The sequence below is a fragment of the Megalops cyprinoides genome, chromosome 7 (genome assembly GCF_013368585.1).
Source record: "Megalops cyprinoides isolate fMegCyp1 chromosome 7, fMegCyp1.pri, whole genome shotgun sequence".
In the NCBI taxonomy this organism is placed as follows: Eukaryota; Metazoa; Chordata; class Actinopteri; order Elopiformes; family Megalopidae; genus Megalops; species Megalops cyprinoides.
The window spans coordinates 36641696-36657208 of NC_050589.1; the positions used below are offsets into that span (position 1 = coordinate 36641696).

Consider the following 15513-nt stretch of genomic DNA (forward strand, 5'->3'; position numbering starts at 1 on the left):
CCCCACTCTGGTCCCATCTGGTATTCCTCAGCATCCGCCTCCTGGACCCCTTAAGGAAGATGTGTCATTTGGCTGCTACTTCTCCAATGTGGTGACAGAGAGGACAGCATACCACAAGATCCCCCCTAACACACACACACACACATACGCACACACACACACCCTGCCTGCATGCTGAGTGGGCCACTTGCATAACAGGACCCCCACCCCCTACACAAACCCCCCCATCCCATGCACCCAACCGCCTTAATAGTTTCCAGAACAGAAGTGTAGTCTCCCAACTGAAAAAAATGTATCATCAGCCCTTCAATTCTCTCTCCTCACCCCCACCCCCACCCCTCAGGGTTACAAAAGTGGTAGAGACACTGCATTACCCAGAGAGGAGCTCACTGCTATTTGCTTTGACACTGGCTGCTACTGGCAATGCGCTTATTAACAGTTTGTAAGGCTTAGTAACCCAGTGCACCCCAAAAACACTACAGCTATGTGTGCAGAGACTTGCAGGTTGTATGTTGGGCCACAAAGCAATATTAAGAACACTAATTCTATCACTTTAGTTGCCCCAGTCTACATCCTCATGGAGGAGTAGGATTATAATTTTTCTGGTTTTCAGATGGTTTGCATATTGTCCGTAACTGTTGCAGCATGCAGTGACATGCTGATGTGTGATATTTAGAAACTCAGATATTACAAAAACGTAATACTATGTATTCTTTAAAACATAGGTAAAGCATATGGAATAGCGTCTCAGACAACATGCTCCGAAATTCGGAATTCTATACTGAAGCACAATTGTAATTGTTTGTTGTTGGAAATAACAAAAGTGCTTTTGTTGTTGTTAGTTGTTGTTGTCAAGATGGAGACTTATTGGGGCAATTGCTCTGTCAGCTAGCTTAGCTGCACTTTAGAGCTGTACTTCTTAAACCGGACTATCACGAGTTTAACGCGCACCTGCGTGTTAAGATAAACGTGATTGCTGTGTAACAACACGCACGGGTTCAGCTGATTCGCAGTTAAACTGTCTGGAAACCCGAAGTTGGAGATCTACCCAGAACCAGAGCCCGTCTATATAGATATTCTCTGCCAGAACATAGAGTTAACAAGAATGCACTTAATGACATAATTTAGGATTCTTTGCGAGTTGGATCCTCGATGTAATATAAATATTATAGACTATTGTAATTGTTATTAGGCTTATATATTTCTTATACAATTGACTTCACATCCGCCAAAAATAAAGTTTATTTCCCTGCAAAAAATAAATAAGAAGATCCTTCCTGGATCCTGTCGTCATTGAAGTGTCTGAAGGGGAACTAAAGTTACGACTTTATTGTAACCCTCGATTTATAAGCATTTTGGTCTGGGTCCTGTTTGAAAAGGTGTCATTCTGCAAATGAGATGGTTTAGTCTCCCTTCAAACCACCTCAGTGTCAGGTTTAAGCAAATACGCACAGAAAGTGACCTCTAGTGGCTGATATGAAATTTCTTGAAGACACAGCGACCGAGATCAAGCGAAACCTCAGCAGTAGGTTAAACCACAGGTACCCATGACACAGCTATGGGGGTTTGAGAAGCCACGTGACATCTTCCGCAACATGCGCGTTTAAAACTGTGTTAAACACTAAACCGCAGCTAAGCTAACGACAGAGCAATTGCCCCCACCGTTTCCTAGCTGGTTTATGCACTTTGCAAACACATCGTGTACTCACTAAACGACTGATGATTTTAATAGTGATGGGGGCGCAGTGCTTCTCACCTACATCAGTATCCACCCTGGTTTTGGATCACATATGGACTAGCAAGATGTATTGTTTCCATTTGCGGGTGTGCTTACGCCACAGTGTTCACACATAGCCCTTTGTCGACATCTAGTGGTCAAAGTAAGTAAAAGAACTTTGCACAAATGTAATGATACGTTCGAGTTCAAATCTCACTTTACACATTCACCTTCGTAATTCATCAGTAAAATACACGTAACTTTCAGCGGCGTTGTTAACGGCTACTGTTTACAAAAGAATTTTCATTGTGAATTTTGTTGCATCGTTATCTTCTGCCACATAGACACAACAACATAAGAACCACAGTATAACAAAATACCGTTTCAGGAAACATTCCCTTCGAACATTAATTACACCTTTCAGATAAACACTGGCAAGTTACATGATAACTAGGCTCCAATCATTATTGAGCGACTTGTCCACTGGCTCACGCACAAATACAACCCACTTCCCTTTGACGTGACAGCTGAGGGGAATCGAGGTAAACCCTGTGTCGTGGCCGGGAGGGGCTTATGGGATGCAGGCGGACTTTCGAGGCGGGGACTCGGGGATATCCAGGTGTTGGGACAGAAGTTCGTGCGACGGATGCCCCGTTATCACCGTATTGAACACATCAACCTAAACAGCGTGTGGTTGTCTGGACTGGCTTGCCCTTTTCATTTATTTTGAATTTCATTGTAAATTTATCTGACACTAATTTATTCGGAGGTTTTTTTTAAATCATTATTATTTACGTGTAATGAAAGTCCAAGCTGGGCTCATTCTAGTCGTTTTGCTCGCCGTTTTCGGCTATGGAGCACTAGAGGAGACGGACCAAGAGCAGAATGCTGTGGAAGAGCTGACCGTGGAGACTTTGGTGAGTAGTCTGAACTTTGTAATGCAGCCTGAAAGCGGGCTATCAAGAGGATGTCGCGTAGGCTATTGCCGCGGTGAGACACGTAGCAAACGACCCTGAGAACATTGCGAAGTAATCTGGTTAACGTCATATTCATTTTAGTTGAATATGGCGTTTTAAAGATGTAAGAAGTAGTTAAACCGTTGTTTTACGTCTTTTTTTCAGTTTGACTTTGGTCAGCTTTTCTCCTTTACTCGCTTCTACTGATTTTCCTAAACAAATTTCTTTCCGTTCCCCGAATTAGGTGAAACCTGAATCCTGTGCTGAAACGTCAGAAATGGGAGACACCTTGCAAATCCACTATACTGTAAGTACAGTGAATCTGGGAATGATAAAAACAATCAAGCAATTGAAACACTTATGTATTTAATTTTTTTTAAGATACAACGCCCTGGCACCGCCCAGTGGACACAAAGGTCATAAATGCGTCTGTGAATAACGAGAATGATTATAACGATGATTATATGCATGCTGCTTCGTTTTAATGTTATTTCGCTGGTCTGTCACTCGGAGACACTGAGCCTTGAGTCAGTGGGCGTATTAAGAAGAATTACTGCTTGCAGAGATGTACAGGCTATGCAGCTTTAGCGTTTCGCTCGGTGTCTGCACGCGTGCAGTCAGCTGTAATTTCAAAGGGGGTAGCAACACGTCAGCACTCTGACAAGTCGCGTGTACAATGAGAAGCCAGAGGTTGCTTTCTTGAAGACCTGCACCCATTCTGCTCAGGTAGTCTGGGGAGTACGAACTGTAAGGGGTCACTGGAAGCAGCAAAATGAAAGTATAGCTAAAAGGAACACGCCTTAGTGATCGCTTAATGTTTTCTGCGGTGGGGATCAGAACTGTTTTGCAGCTAGCCAACGAAAACCTCCACTGATGTGGAAAAAAGAACACGTGCTTAAGATATTATATACAACATCAATGCATCCTAAATTTACAAGCCGATATAATTCGGATTGCGAGGTTAACTAGATAACTGGAGAATAAAATGCTTGATATCCACATATAGTGTTTAGAAATGCAAACACATGGTTTAGTCAGCCAACTTTGTCCCCATTATTGCAATAGACAGCTATGCGTTTCACATTTTTGGTTGGTCTGATTATTTGAATGACTTACAGTACCAATTAACTCAACATCAGTCACCTGTTACTATCACGAATTTAGTAGACTCAGACAATAAGATTGCTACAGACAGTGATTACATTAAAGGTGCTCACATACAGAAGCCACTGCATTATGTAAACGAAGTTATGAAAGCTGAAACACCACAAGAGAGGTTAAACAAAATCATTATATATACATTAAGAACTAATAAACACCTGTTATTTCATTAAATTAATACAACTCCTCACCCTTTAATCATACCAAGAAAAATCTGTCTGGATAAATGAATTAGAAAATCTCATTGCCGTGGATTGAGAGGTGTACTATGCAAATATTTACCATAGAGGTACACCAGCGATAATAATATAAGACTATGAATCAGTGGCCACCTAACAGCAAAGTAAGCAGTGTCATAAATGAGTACAGAATGAGTGGTGAAAGTGTGCCAAACTTCAGGCTGACAGGTGTTCTGGTGAAGAGACAGCAATGTACACTACGGTCAATGGATTTATTACAGATTCAGATCACTTCCAGTGTTGCTTGGACAATGGCTGCTTCAGGTTGTGTTGTATGTTCTGATGGACAGAGAATCATATATACAATCATATTCCTGTCGTCTCTGTTATTCTAAGGGGAGGCTGCTGGATGGGAAGGTGATTGACTCATCTCTTTCCCGGGATCCCTTGGTTGTGGAGCTGGGGAAAAGGACAGTTATTTCAGGTAACATCACTTACACCCGTTTTCTTCTCTCCGGATTGCATATGACATCCTGAAAATCCGAGCTCCATCCATGCAATTGTCATCAATGTGAACAGGAAAGGGTATGGATAGACCCCACACTGTTAGAACATTCTCAAACCTGTTCTTGAATAAAAGCGCAGTGCAAACAGTTTTGCAGACAAGTACGTCTGCAACACATTTAAATCTTAAGGTGCATTCTAACAGGATACAGGCATTCCATTCTTTGTCTTGTTCAACGCTACTTCTCTGTCCAGCACCTGCAGCGAAGTGGATGTGTGTATTACTTTGTGACTCAGCTATAAGTCATTGACATGAGCATGAGCTGTAATTGCTTTCCAGTGGAGAGGCTTTTTGAAGTCTACTGATAATTGCATCAAACAGCCTATATAAAAGCAGTTGTGTATCAGCCATCCTCCCATCCTGTCCATTGATGGGATGTCTCTGTCTTCTTCTTGACAGGTCTGGAGCAAAGCTTGCTGGGTGTATGTCTAGGGTAAGTGACGTGGAGATGGTCAATGGAGAAATAAAAAGTTACAATTTCCATACATTATTGCCATTAAAATAAACAGTAATGATATGACAGGGTATAAGATAACTGCATGTACCTAAAAACAGTGCCTTTTTAAGCAACAATTCAATTCAATTACATCAATTTTAGCCTACACAGCAATGCAGCTACTTAACACGCAGTTAGCAATGACTAACATTTACAAATAATAGGCTAAAAATATTCACCAAATAGATGGTATGGTGAGTGTAGACGTGAGGATCTAGCATATCTTTTGATGCTTGGAAACTTTTGAAGGCCTTCAAGGCCTGGAAATGTGAGATATAAACTGCTTGAACCAAGTTTTTGGCAATCGCTTTGCATGTCGTTATGTCTGTTTGGTCTTCCAGGCAAAAACTCAAGGCCACCATTCCAGCTCACCTGGGTTATGGAAAGCGTGGCTACCCGCCAACTATCCCAGGTACCAGCACACCCACTGTGGGATCCAAACAGTGATGGCATGTGAACTCAAAGTCAGAAATTTCACTAGCAATTTGACTCATTATTCTCAACCGTTTTTGAATTGTTTTGCTAAATGATCTAACAATCTAATAACCTGCACTGGTCAGCAGCTGATTTACTTTCACTTGATTGTGGTAGTGTTCTTTTTCTTCACATCATTTGAACACATCCACTGAATATTTAGAAAATATGAATAGGATGCACCTTTTGTAAGTCATTCTAGATAAGAGCATCTGCTAAATGAATAAATGTAAATGTGAAATTTACTCCCAGGTCTCTGTGCCCACAACCAGGGCATGTTCATGGCATATAAATCTTTAATCTGTACAGACTGTGAGAAGCCTTTGCATTGAAAATGCACTGATTTCATTTGAAATGTTCTTTGTTTGCTCATCTTTGTTATTCTTCACTCTTAAACCACATGCAATATGCAATTACAGTGCAATTGATGCCACATATGTATGTCCAACATTCTCTAATGACTATGTTGGTGTGACTAAACTGATTATTTAAATGCTTTAACGTGACATGAAGAAAAGGATGCAAATTTTGTGCAACACTGTGCATGAGATACAAGTGTGAGAGAGTGAATTACCTGCTGATGGGTCAGGGCAGGCTGGTTGAAATGCTTGTTAACAAAGTAATGCAAAAGAAAATGAGTGGAGAGCAATGAATAGAAAGCTTTTGCCTTTGCTGTCTCCAGCTTTTAAGCCATCACTGTACTCAAGCTATACTTACCTTTAAGGGAGGATGGATTGTAGCACTTACTATAGGTCCATAAGTGAGACTAATAGCAACAGCCTCCATCAGACACACACTTCACAATGGCTGGCAAACCTGCTGTTAAATAATGCATAACTGAATGGAGTTGTTGAAAGGAACGTCAAGGCTTTGTGCCTGCTGCATCTGTGAATGCAACCAGTTTGTATACCATGTACACAATGGGTGTGAATAGGATTTAATGGAGTGTGCACATGGGCTAAGCCTGTTGCAATGTGTGAATGGGTTGGGGTATAGAAAGAAAGGAGAAAAACAGTGTGTTGATATAGCTGTACCATACACATCAGTGGCTCTCTTTCGTCCAGGATTTTTCCAAATCGTAATTCTCATCACTTTAACAGTATTTCTTCAGGTTTCAGCAGCTGCTCCTAAACCACCTAGGAGGAAATGCACAAGACAGTTATGCTACATTTATGAGAGATTATGCAAGTTTTAAGGCAGATCTCTCCTTGACTGGTATTAAGGTCAATTGTGTAGGGTCTTGGATCTTGTGTTACATGCTAATTTCCCTTCCACTTTCAAATGGAACCTTTGAACAGACATTGTTGAATAAGCAGCACTACCCTGGAGGTAGCCAGCCATCTCACTCATTTTGTAATGCTAATTAACAGAATAATTTTGTAACCACATCCAAATCATCAATTAGCAGAAATGTAAGTGTGTGTCTGAGTATATCCATACACAGTGCTACACAACATCACAACTCCACTGTATACACATTGTAGTGTACACATTCACTGTATGTCCTGTAGTGTAGATTTATGGAGACAATTTAATCAAAAGTGTTGGTGAACATAGAAATGGTGGGATTTTGAATTGTGATGATGACACATTTGTTGGACTGTGATAAAATGCTGAAGCAAACAGAGCTAGTGGATGTACACATGTGTAGTATGCCTCATTAGCTGGGCTCACAGAGTTGGCAAACACTTAATACACATACATGGTGCCAAAGCCCTTTTTTGACAAGCCCATTGTTGAGTAGGTGTGTAGGGTCTTTGCAGTATGGGCTTGTGCATTCATTAGTGCATAAATATAGCTTTGTACAGTAGTTCAGCATAGTGCAGCCATATAGTGTAGTGGTAAGGAGCAGGGCTCGTAACCGAAAGGTTAGTGGTTTGATTCTTCACTGGGGCACTGCTGCTGTACCTTTGGGCAAGGTACAGTGAAGTGAAGATCCAGCTGTATAAACAGATAACGTAAACATGGTAGCCTATGCAAGTCGATCTGGATAAGAGCATCTGCTAAATGACAAAAATGTAATGTAATGTATTTGACACAGATAACAAAAGATTTAATTATCAATGATGTTGGATGCACACTGAGGATGCATTTGGCATGGCTAAGTGCCCCTCTGTTCTGCCCTATGTCCAGGTGATTCTGCATTGGAGTTTGAGGTGGAGGTGGTGTCACTGACCAAGCAGACGCCATGGCAACGGCTGGTGAATGATATTTTGCCCCTCATGTGTCTGGCTCTGGTGCCCACTCTGCTGGGCCTCGTAGGGCTGTACCTCTACAACAAAGCCAGTGCCCAGCGGTCAAACAAGCGGGCAAAGGACAAGAAGAGCAAGTTAAAGAAGAAATAAAAAGTATTTTTAACCAACTTGTGTGGATGATTGTGTTTTTGTATTTGTACAACTTTTACAGTGTGTAATATGGTAGAAATGGGTGTGTAAATTGTGAACACCTTCTGCCTGTTATTAATGTAACAGTGGGGACAGTATCTACTTATTGCAAATTTAACCATTTGCTTGGCAGATACCCTTATGCAAGGCCAGTTACAAGCTTATATTTTATATGCTTTCCAGTTAATGCTTAGAAGGGCAACTTAGCTCAAAATCAATTTACACAGCTGGGTATTTACAAATTTAGATTGAGCACCTTGATTATATTTACAACTGCACCTGGACAAATATGAATTGAAGCTGAAACTTTCTGGGTATGAGGTTACTGTCTCATAAGGATAAGCACCAGGGGATTTGAAGGGGGTTGGTAAAAAAGCAAGGAAAGAGGTGAAAGTGAGAAAGGACTGTCCAATTGAGACTGAGACGGAATCATGTCCTGTCACTTGATAGGAGTTCAATTTCACTGTAGTTTCACTGTATCATACAATAGGCCTCAAATGCAGAATTTCTGTCTGCTACAGCTTAATAAGTACAATTTGTTAATCTTCAAAGTTCTCCCAAAATCATATTCTTTTGTAATGACTATATTATTTGCCATTTGTTAACAAGTTGGAGGTTAAACTTCTTATATAGTCCTAAGAATAACATGCAACTTCATCTGCATTGTTTGTTTGGGTTATTTGAATCAATTTTAAACATAAAAACTAGCTGTTTCAATCAACTTCAATTGAAAGTGATTTACTTCCATAAGGTTTTTCACAGGTAAATATGGAATTAAGCATGTTTGTAGACTACAATATTCTGTTTGATCATTTGAAATTTGGTCCTGGCACATATTGGCAGTACAGTGTCAATTGCGACTATGCATTACTTCTACCACATGTGGAGTGGTGGTAATGAGGGGTAATTTTTTCCTCAAAACTCAATATTAGAAGGTATTCAGAATGCATTTTTACAGACATTAAAGTGATGAAATATCCATGAAATCTATTATCAGTTATTAATCCTCCTGTTTATGGAAAGTTTTTTTCTGAAAACCCTTTTAACTGAACAATTAATTTTATTGGTACACTTTCATTCAGGCTTTTCATTTTTCAGTATTTTAATTCATTTTAACTAATAACTATCATTTTCACTCTTCTATATTTAATTCAGTTTTTCAAGGTTTAGTATGATTTTCAAAACATCATCTGGCAAATCTATGTATTCCTGAATATTATATTCGTACATTCATACATTATGTCAGCACCTACTGTGTTAATGTTTCTCATACTGACACAATATTACATGTATGTAACTAACAATTCAGCATCTATACAGCTTCACCAGCCTCACCATTTTGACTTTTTGTCCTGTATCATGAATTTTTCCTTCCTCACTCTATCTGAGGCGACCTCATAAACGACTCTCTTCATCACTCTCTTAATGAAACAGCATCACCCTCCTTAATATAAACATACCGAGAGTCACAAAAGTCACCATAAAATGAAAATGCAACTGTGTTTCCACTGGCCATATAAATTGCCAAATATTTATTCCCTTGGGGCACTTTGTCATGTAGTTTACACATGACAAACACTTTTTCACTCATGTAGTCTTTTCTTTTCAAAACTACATATTATATACATGAATTCCCAAGAAAACAACTTAAAAAAGCATAGCATTTTTTTCTAACAGGATTTGTATTATGTATTTCATACATTACTGTAGTGCCCATTAACCGTATGCCTCAAAGCCAGCCAAAGTCTGTGTAATTTCCCCTAAATACCAAAGTTTTCTCACATGCCCTCACTACAATTTGATTAAATAGGTTACGTGATAATATAAAAGTAAAACTAAATTGGTGAGATGTTTTTGACTCCTATCAAATGCTACTTCATTTCTGTATGACGACGTTCAATACAGAGTAAGAAACGTGTTTTACAGTGATACTAAAACGAAGTATCAGTTAAAACGCGGCTAAGTACCGAGCAGACTGTTGTCTTCTTCAGCTCAAATATTAAGAATATATACTACGTGAAAGCAGATGCCGCCACCTATGTCCGTGGGGGTACGAATCGTATACGTGACAGATACTCAGTTACAAATACGTTAGGCACGTGTTCCAAAACTGTCAAAACGAAAGGTATAAAAGTAAACTACATTCTACTAGGTTCAATGAAAGCCAAATACAAGCACAGATTTTAGCGTTAATTATTTCTAACAGCGTAGTAGCAACGACAATCCATCTCCTACGCCTAGGGGAACCGCATTACGCCCCTTAACCCCGGTAATCCTGTCGAGACAAAATAGTTCCAAGATGTGTTTCGTTAAAATACAAGGGTAAATGCACTTTGTGTGGAATATTATGCAAGATCCTATTATTGTAATATTTTGATAGCTAACACAAATGGATTATTGGTTCCGTTCACTTTCTTTGATCAAACAGATAGTCACTTCCTGTAAGCGGAGGAATGGTATAAATCCATGCGTGTTGCGACTTCCGGTCCTCTTTTGCAGCTACAGTAGTGAAGATGGTGAGTGCTGACCGGACTTGCACGTGGGCCCAAAACGTATAAAGACTGATTTAAGCACGATCAAGCCGGTTAACCTTTTAGGTTTAGACGTAGGAATATATTACAGTATTCTCTATCCCATACAAGTGTAATCTGTGTTTGAAAGGTGATAAAACCAGTAGTGAGATTAGGCTTTGTGAACACAGCGTATCGGAAACCAAACGCGTGGAGTGTTGAGTTGGTGAACTAGCTATAGGCCGTAGCCTTGAAGCTAGTTTAATGCTTAGATATCCATGTCTACCTAACCTTAGCCTACCCTATAATACGTGTGAGTGGTGGTACATTGCAGATAGCGTGTCTGATATAAACGGAAAGACGATGCTGTGTCTTGGTAAATTTGTTTGGAAATGCCGCATTCGGTTGACGCTATCGTTGACCAAGTAAGATCCTGATTTCAAAGCGGCAGCATGGCTACAGCGTTTGTGAATAATATACTTCCTCAGCCTGTCTTTGAATTAGCCTGTGTTTAACTGGGTTTCAGATGTTCGTTGAATGCGGTTAGCTAGCCGAGGTCCGTATTTAAGGTGTCTCCTCTGTGCTCCTAGACCAAGAAGAGAAGGAACAACGGCCGTGCCAAGAAGGGACGCGGGCACGTCCAGCCCATCCGCTGTACCAACTGCGCCCGCTGTGTTCCTAAGGACAAGGCTATCAAGAAGTTCGTCATCAGGAACATCGTGGAGGCGGCTGCCGTCAGGGACATCTCTGAGGCCAGCGTCTTCGACTGTGAGTGCCTGGATTGATTTCAGATCATACAGAAGCGCCAAACTTTTGAGCCGCACAGTGAGCAACATACCCCAGAGCAGAATTCAACATCTAGTGGGTGGTTACTTGGGTCTTCAATCATATGCAAGAAGTATAGGCGTTCTTTTGAATTGAGCAGCAGTTGTGTCCAACATTTTTGACAAGAAAAATGTATTGTAGAAACTCAAACACTGGACTGTCCGTGGGAGTCGTTGGAAACTTAAGGTTCATAACACGTCTAGTTCCAGCAAGAGCAGGCAGTGATCCTTCAGTTCAATTAAGGAGCCTCAAACTTAGAAATGCCATTTATAATAAACATTTTACTAGCAGAACATTCTTGCTCCATACTGAAGTCAATTCCATATTGTGCCAGCAGTCATTTAAATGAAGTCCCTGGCAGTTCCGGTAATTTGACAGGTTCCTTTGTGACATGTTTGCCAGTGGTTTGGTCTAACATAGTCTCTCCCACCCCAGCCTATGTTCTGCCCAAGCTGTATGTGAAACTGCATTATTGCGTGAGCTGCGCCATCCACAGCAAGGTGGTGAGGAACCGTTCCCGGGAGGCAAGGAAAGACCGCACACCACCGCCCCGCTTTAGACCCAGTGTAAGTTACTGTCTCAATGGCAACTCACGTTGATGTGTGTTAGGGATGGGGGAGAGCGGCTTCACAAACCCCGTAATGTTACCAGTCATGAACTAATCGTAGTGTTCGACTCTAGGGAGATATCTTTATTGGGTTTATTTTGGTCAGTGGTAAGAACAGATTACTTGCAGTTATGGTGTTCGTGAAGCCTTGCTCCTGCATCAGTAATGTATTGTGGTCTGATGTCACTGTAGTGTGTGGACAGATGGGAATATGGGATTTTTAAATCCAGTTAAAAGGTACAGAAGGTACAATTTGAGGGGTTAGTTAAAACCTTTTCAGGTGCTGTTCTGGGGGTCATGTTAGGACTGTCAGAAGTCACTGTCAAGTGTTGCTGTGACCGATTGTCTGATTTTTTTTTCTTTTTTATAGGGTGGTCCCCAAAGAGCTCCCCCAAAAACCATGTGATGTGGACCATGTACAATTTTGTGGAAAATCAAAAATAAAAGATGGGGACACCTTGCTTGTGCTGTCTTTCTTGTGGTATAAGAAAGTTTCCTGTTTTCATGGGTGGATGTGGATTTTCTTTTTACCACACATCTTGTAGGCTTTGTACAGTAGATGTAATGCAGTTGACCTCTGTGGAAAGCTACTGTAGAGCCGTTTGTACAGTTGTGCACAAGTGAAACGGGCTGCACTGTCAAGAATACACATCAAGGAAAGCTGTAATTAAACTCCACTGACAGGTTGTTGCATACTAAAATATGTCTACTTGCAATAGTTTACATAATGCATAAAATGCATACATCTAGACCTAGAGTTTAACTGAGGGTAAGGAAATTGATTCTTATGCCTGTATAATTGTTAAAAATATCCTTGATCTGGATTGAGTCGGCTAGTTACAACCCTGCTTTTGCACTAATCACCCAGGTCTTCACTGGATCTCAGCTATGATGCTGGTTTCCAATCCTGCTAAGATCTTAGTCTAGATTGAATTATTTCAACAGTGGTCTTTATTTGGAATGCATTTTCAATAAATTGTTTATGAAAGTGTGCCCTTGGAGGTATGTATGCAAGTAAGATGAAGTTTGTAATTTTATAATCTGGTCCAATAGCATATCTCAGCCTTGCCTAAATTAAATCTGTTCATTTGAACAACTAGGTGAATTGCTATCTATTAGTAATTAACTGAATCAAACAGTTTTTTTTATCAATTCTTTTGTACTCAGGGTTGTAGTCAGAGCTACATTTACCTGGGCATCCTGTCCAATCAGGGGAGCCTTAAAAACTTAGAGTTATTAAAGTCAACTGCTCTGACATTTGGCTTCAGTGGATTGGTCTTTTAAACATTTCCCAACTGTTTTTGGTTACCTTCAGCAGGACAACTAACTTGTCACAGCTAACTGTATTCACAGGCACATATTGAGGTGTATTGAGAAAGTGCTTGCAAACCAGGATGAAGAAATGCCCTTTTCAGTTACTTTGTCCCCCATTAATTATATATGACAAAGGAATATAATTTTAAAGGCTCGTATTTGAAGATCTGAAGGATAAGGAAAGCTATCTCAGCTGGGATTGAATTAAAATTTGTGTTTAGCTTTTATACATCCATCTCCAAAATCTACAGAGTAATCCTCTGAGCCGAGAAAAGTGTGTGAGTTAATTCATATTTTAGGTTAACTTTTAATTGCCATTAGTGTGGTTAATGTTACATCAAAACCTGTCCAGGCAAGGCAGAGCAGCATCAGTGTTAGAGATAACCAAATACAAATGCGCACAATGCCTTAATTGTAAAATACAGTCAGACCTTAGATACTGTCCTCACTTGAATTCAGTGCAGGGTTTTTCTTTGTGACCCTGGCACTTGTACACAGGACTGCTTCTAAATACACATGTGCAAGTAGGTTGCAGAATTTGTTCAACATTCATCCCAAAACGTAAAGTACACATTCAACAGCTAACATTTGGTCAAATGTTTTTACTGTGACTAAAGCTGAGTGCTGTATTTAAGGCAGGGAAATGGGATACCTCTGCCAATTCCCAAAGCATCAAAGCTCATGAAAAATGATTTTTAAGTCTTTTTTTTTTTTTTACAACAAATATTACTTTATTTATAGGACATGAAAAACAACTTAAACAGAAGATTGGGTTACACTCCTCCCTCTTAAAAACAAAAGGAAATACCTCCCCAAAACCACACCTTTTTCTAAAAAAAATGAGGCAGTTATATATGTATTACAAATCTGAGGTAAAGAGATTTCTTTCTCTGTTATATATATATATAATTTTTTCTCACAGAATTTTGAGACATTGAACTCAAAATGAATCCCAAGTAATTTCAGTGATGCGAAAACCCCCTCTTTCCTGCTCAAGAGCTGCTAGCTAGGGTTGCTTCACAGTTTTTATAAAACTATTTATTTTTTATACATGTGTGGGATTTGAATGAACTCAAGTCCAGAAGTACAGAGTGCAGGCTGGGGTTAAGAGAAAGGGAGTTAACTGCTGCCAAAACGAAGCCAAAATCCCCAACATCTGCCCCTACCCCCTCCATCCACCTGTGTGAATAGATCCAATGTCTCACATACATTTCCCACATGCATGTATGCACGCACAAACACGCACGCACGCGCGCACACACACACACACACGTGCAGGCAAAAGGGCTTCATTAACTGATTTCACTCAAACATGATGCAATTCATAACATATCTTCTTTCGTATCAATCTTAAGTGCATTTGTACTTTATATAAAAGTATGCTCATAATTAATCTGTTCATTAAAAAGTCTTCATGCGGTCTTTTTTTTTTTTTAAATCTGCTAGCAAAGACCATACACTATTCAGCTCCGAGAATTTATCTGCATCACCTGATACAAGAAATGCTGAATGTATTTGGTCGCACAAATGTTCATTTAATCATACAAATAATTTGCCGAATATATTTCATGAAACATTTTAAAATACCTCAAAGGTTCCAAATGGTTTTTGTAAAAGAAAAGCAAGTGGAACAGATCATTTAGCCAATTAATTACTGCACTGGTATCCCAAGTAGGTTTTGGAAATAGCTGGCCAAATTCCAATTCTCTCTCTCTCTCTCTCTCTCTCTCACACACACACACACACACACACACACAAAACTTCACCATAAATCATTTTACAGCTGGTAACAAAATCACTTTAAAAATAAAGAATCTTTGATATTGACTTCCATGTCATAATCTTTAGTGCTTGTGTGCTTTCCTTTTCTCTATTGTCTTCTATTTAAAAAAGAACTGAAGGACTTTACAGTTAAAGTGCTACTGTAACGGTTTCCATCAAACATCACATACTATTCATTTTCTCCACAGCATGTAAATTCCCCTTTTGCCTGAAACCACCTTTTAAAGCCATGATCATATGAACTAGAAAAAAAATGGAAAGCAAAATGTTTCGGTGTTGCCGCAATCGATTACAGTAGCACTTCGCGAACTACATTACCCTGGTCTCCACAACACTGAATGTAACATTTTTACTCTATTGGAGAGACCATGGAATACAATTCATACAAAAAGGAGGGGGGAGGGTAAAAAATGCCAAAAGTACTATGTTAATATTTCTGAGACCTGGATGCTCAGAATACAACAGCAGAATATGGCTAAATGCCAGAACAAATAAAAGGAGTCACGCAAGCACCCAACTAACACCCACCGAATTCTCTTTTCT

General features: G+C 39.8%; 2 protein-coding genes across 2 annotated transcripts; both read left to right on the plus strand.

The window, feature by feature from the left end:
• Nucleotides 1-2351: 2351 nt before the first annotated feature.
• On the plus strand, nucleotides 2352-7910 carry fkbp11 (FKBP prolyl isomerase 11). The gene is made up of 6 exons (XM_036534158.1): nucleotides 2352-2634; nucleotides 2918-2980; nucleotides 4410-4497; nucleotides 4978-5011; nucleotides 5416-5486; nucleotides 7682-7910. The coding sequence occupies exons 1-6, from the start codon at nucleotides 2518-2520 to the stop codon at nucleotides 7891-7893; spliced, it is 585 nt and encodes a 194-aa protein (XP_036390051.1). The 5' UTR covers nucleotides 2352-2517; the 3' UTR covers nucleotides 7894-7910.
• A 2508-nt stretch (nucleotides 7911-10418) lies between these two features.
• rps26 (ribosomal protein S26) lies at nucleotides 10419-12335 on the plus strand. The gene is made up of 4 exons (XM_036533643.1): nucleotides 10419-10448; nucleotides 11033-11210; nucleotides 11703-11833; nucleotides 12245-12335. The coding sequence occupies exons 1-4, from the start codon at nucleotides 10446-10448 to the stop codon at nucleotides 12278-12280; spliced, it is 348 nt and encodes a 115-aa protein (XP_036389536.1). The 5' UTR covers nucleotides 10419-10445; the 3' UTR covers nucleotides 12281-12335.
• Nucleotides 12336-15513: the final 3178 nt, after the last annotated feature.

Bases quoted from the DNA above. Each gene is read 5' to 3' on its own strand.
- fkbp11 (XM_036534158.1), top strand. From the start codon at position 2,518: ATGAAAGTCCAAGCTGGGCTCATTCTAGTCGTTTTGCTCGCCGTTTTC. The intron at 4,498-4,977 runs GTAACATCACTT...TCTTCTTGACAG, and splicing joins GAAAAGGACAGTTATTTCAG to GTCTGGAGCAAAGCTTGCTG. The intron at 5,487-7,681 runs GTACCAGCACAC...CCCTATGTCCAG, and splicing joins CTACCCGCCAACTATCCCAG to GTGATTCTGCATTGGAGTTT.
- rps26 (XM_036533643.1), top strand. The intron at 11,211-11,702 runs GTGAGTGCCTGG...CTCCCACCCCAG, and splicing joins TGAGGCCAGCGTCTTCGACT to CCTATGTTCTGCCCAAGCTG. The intron at 11,834-12,244 runs GTAAGTTACTGT...TCTTTTTTATAG, and splicing joins CGCCCCGCTTTAGACCCAGT to GGTGGTCCCCAAAGAGCTCC.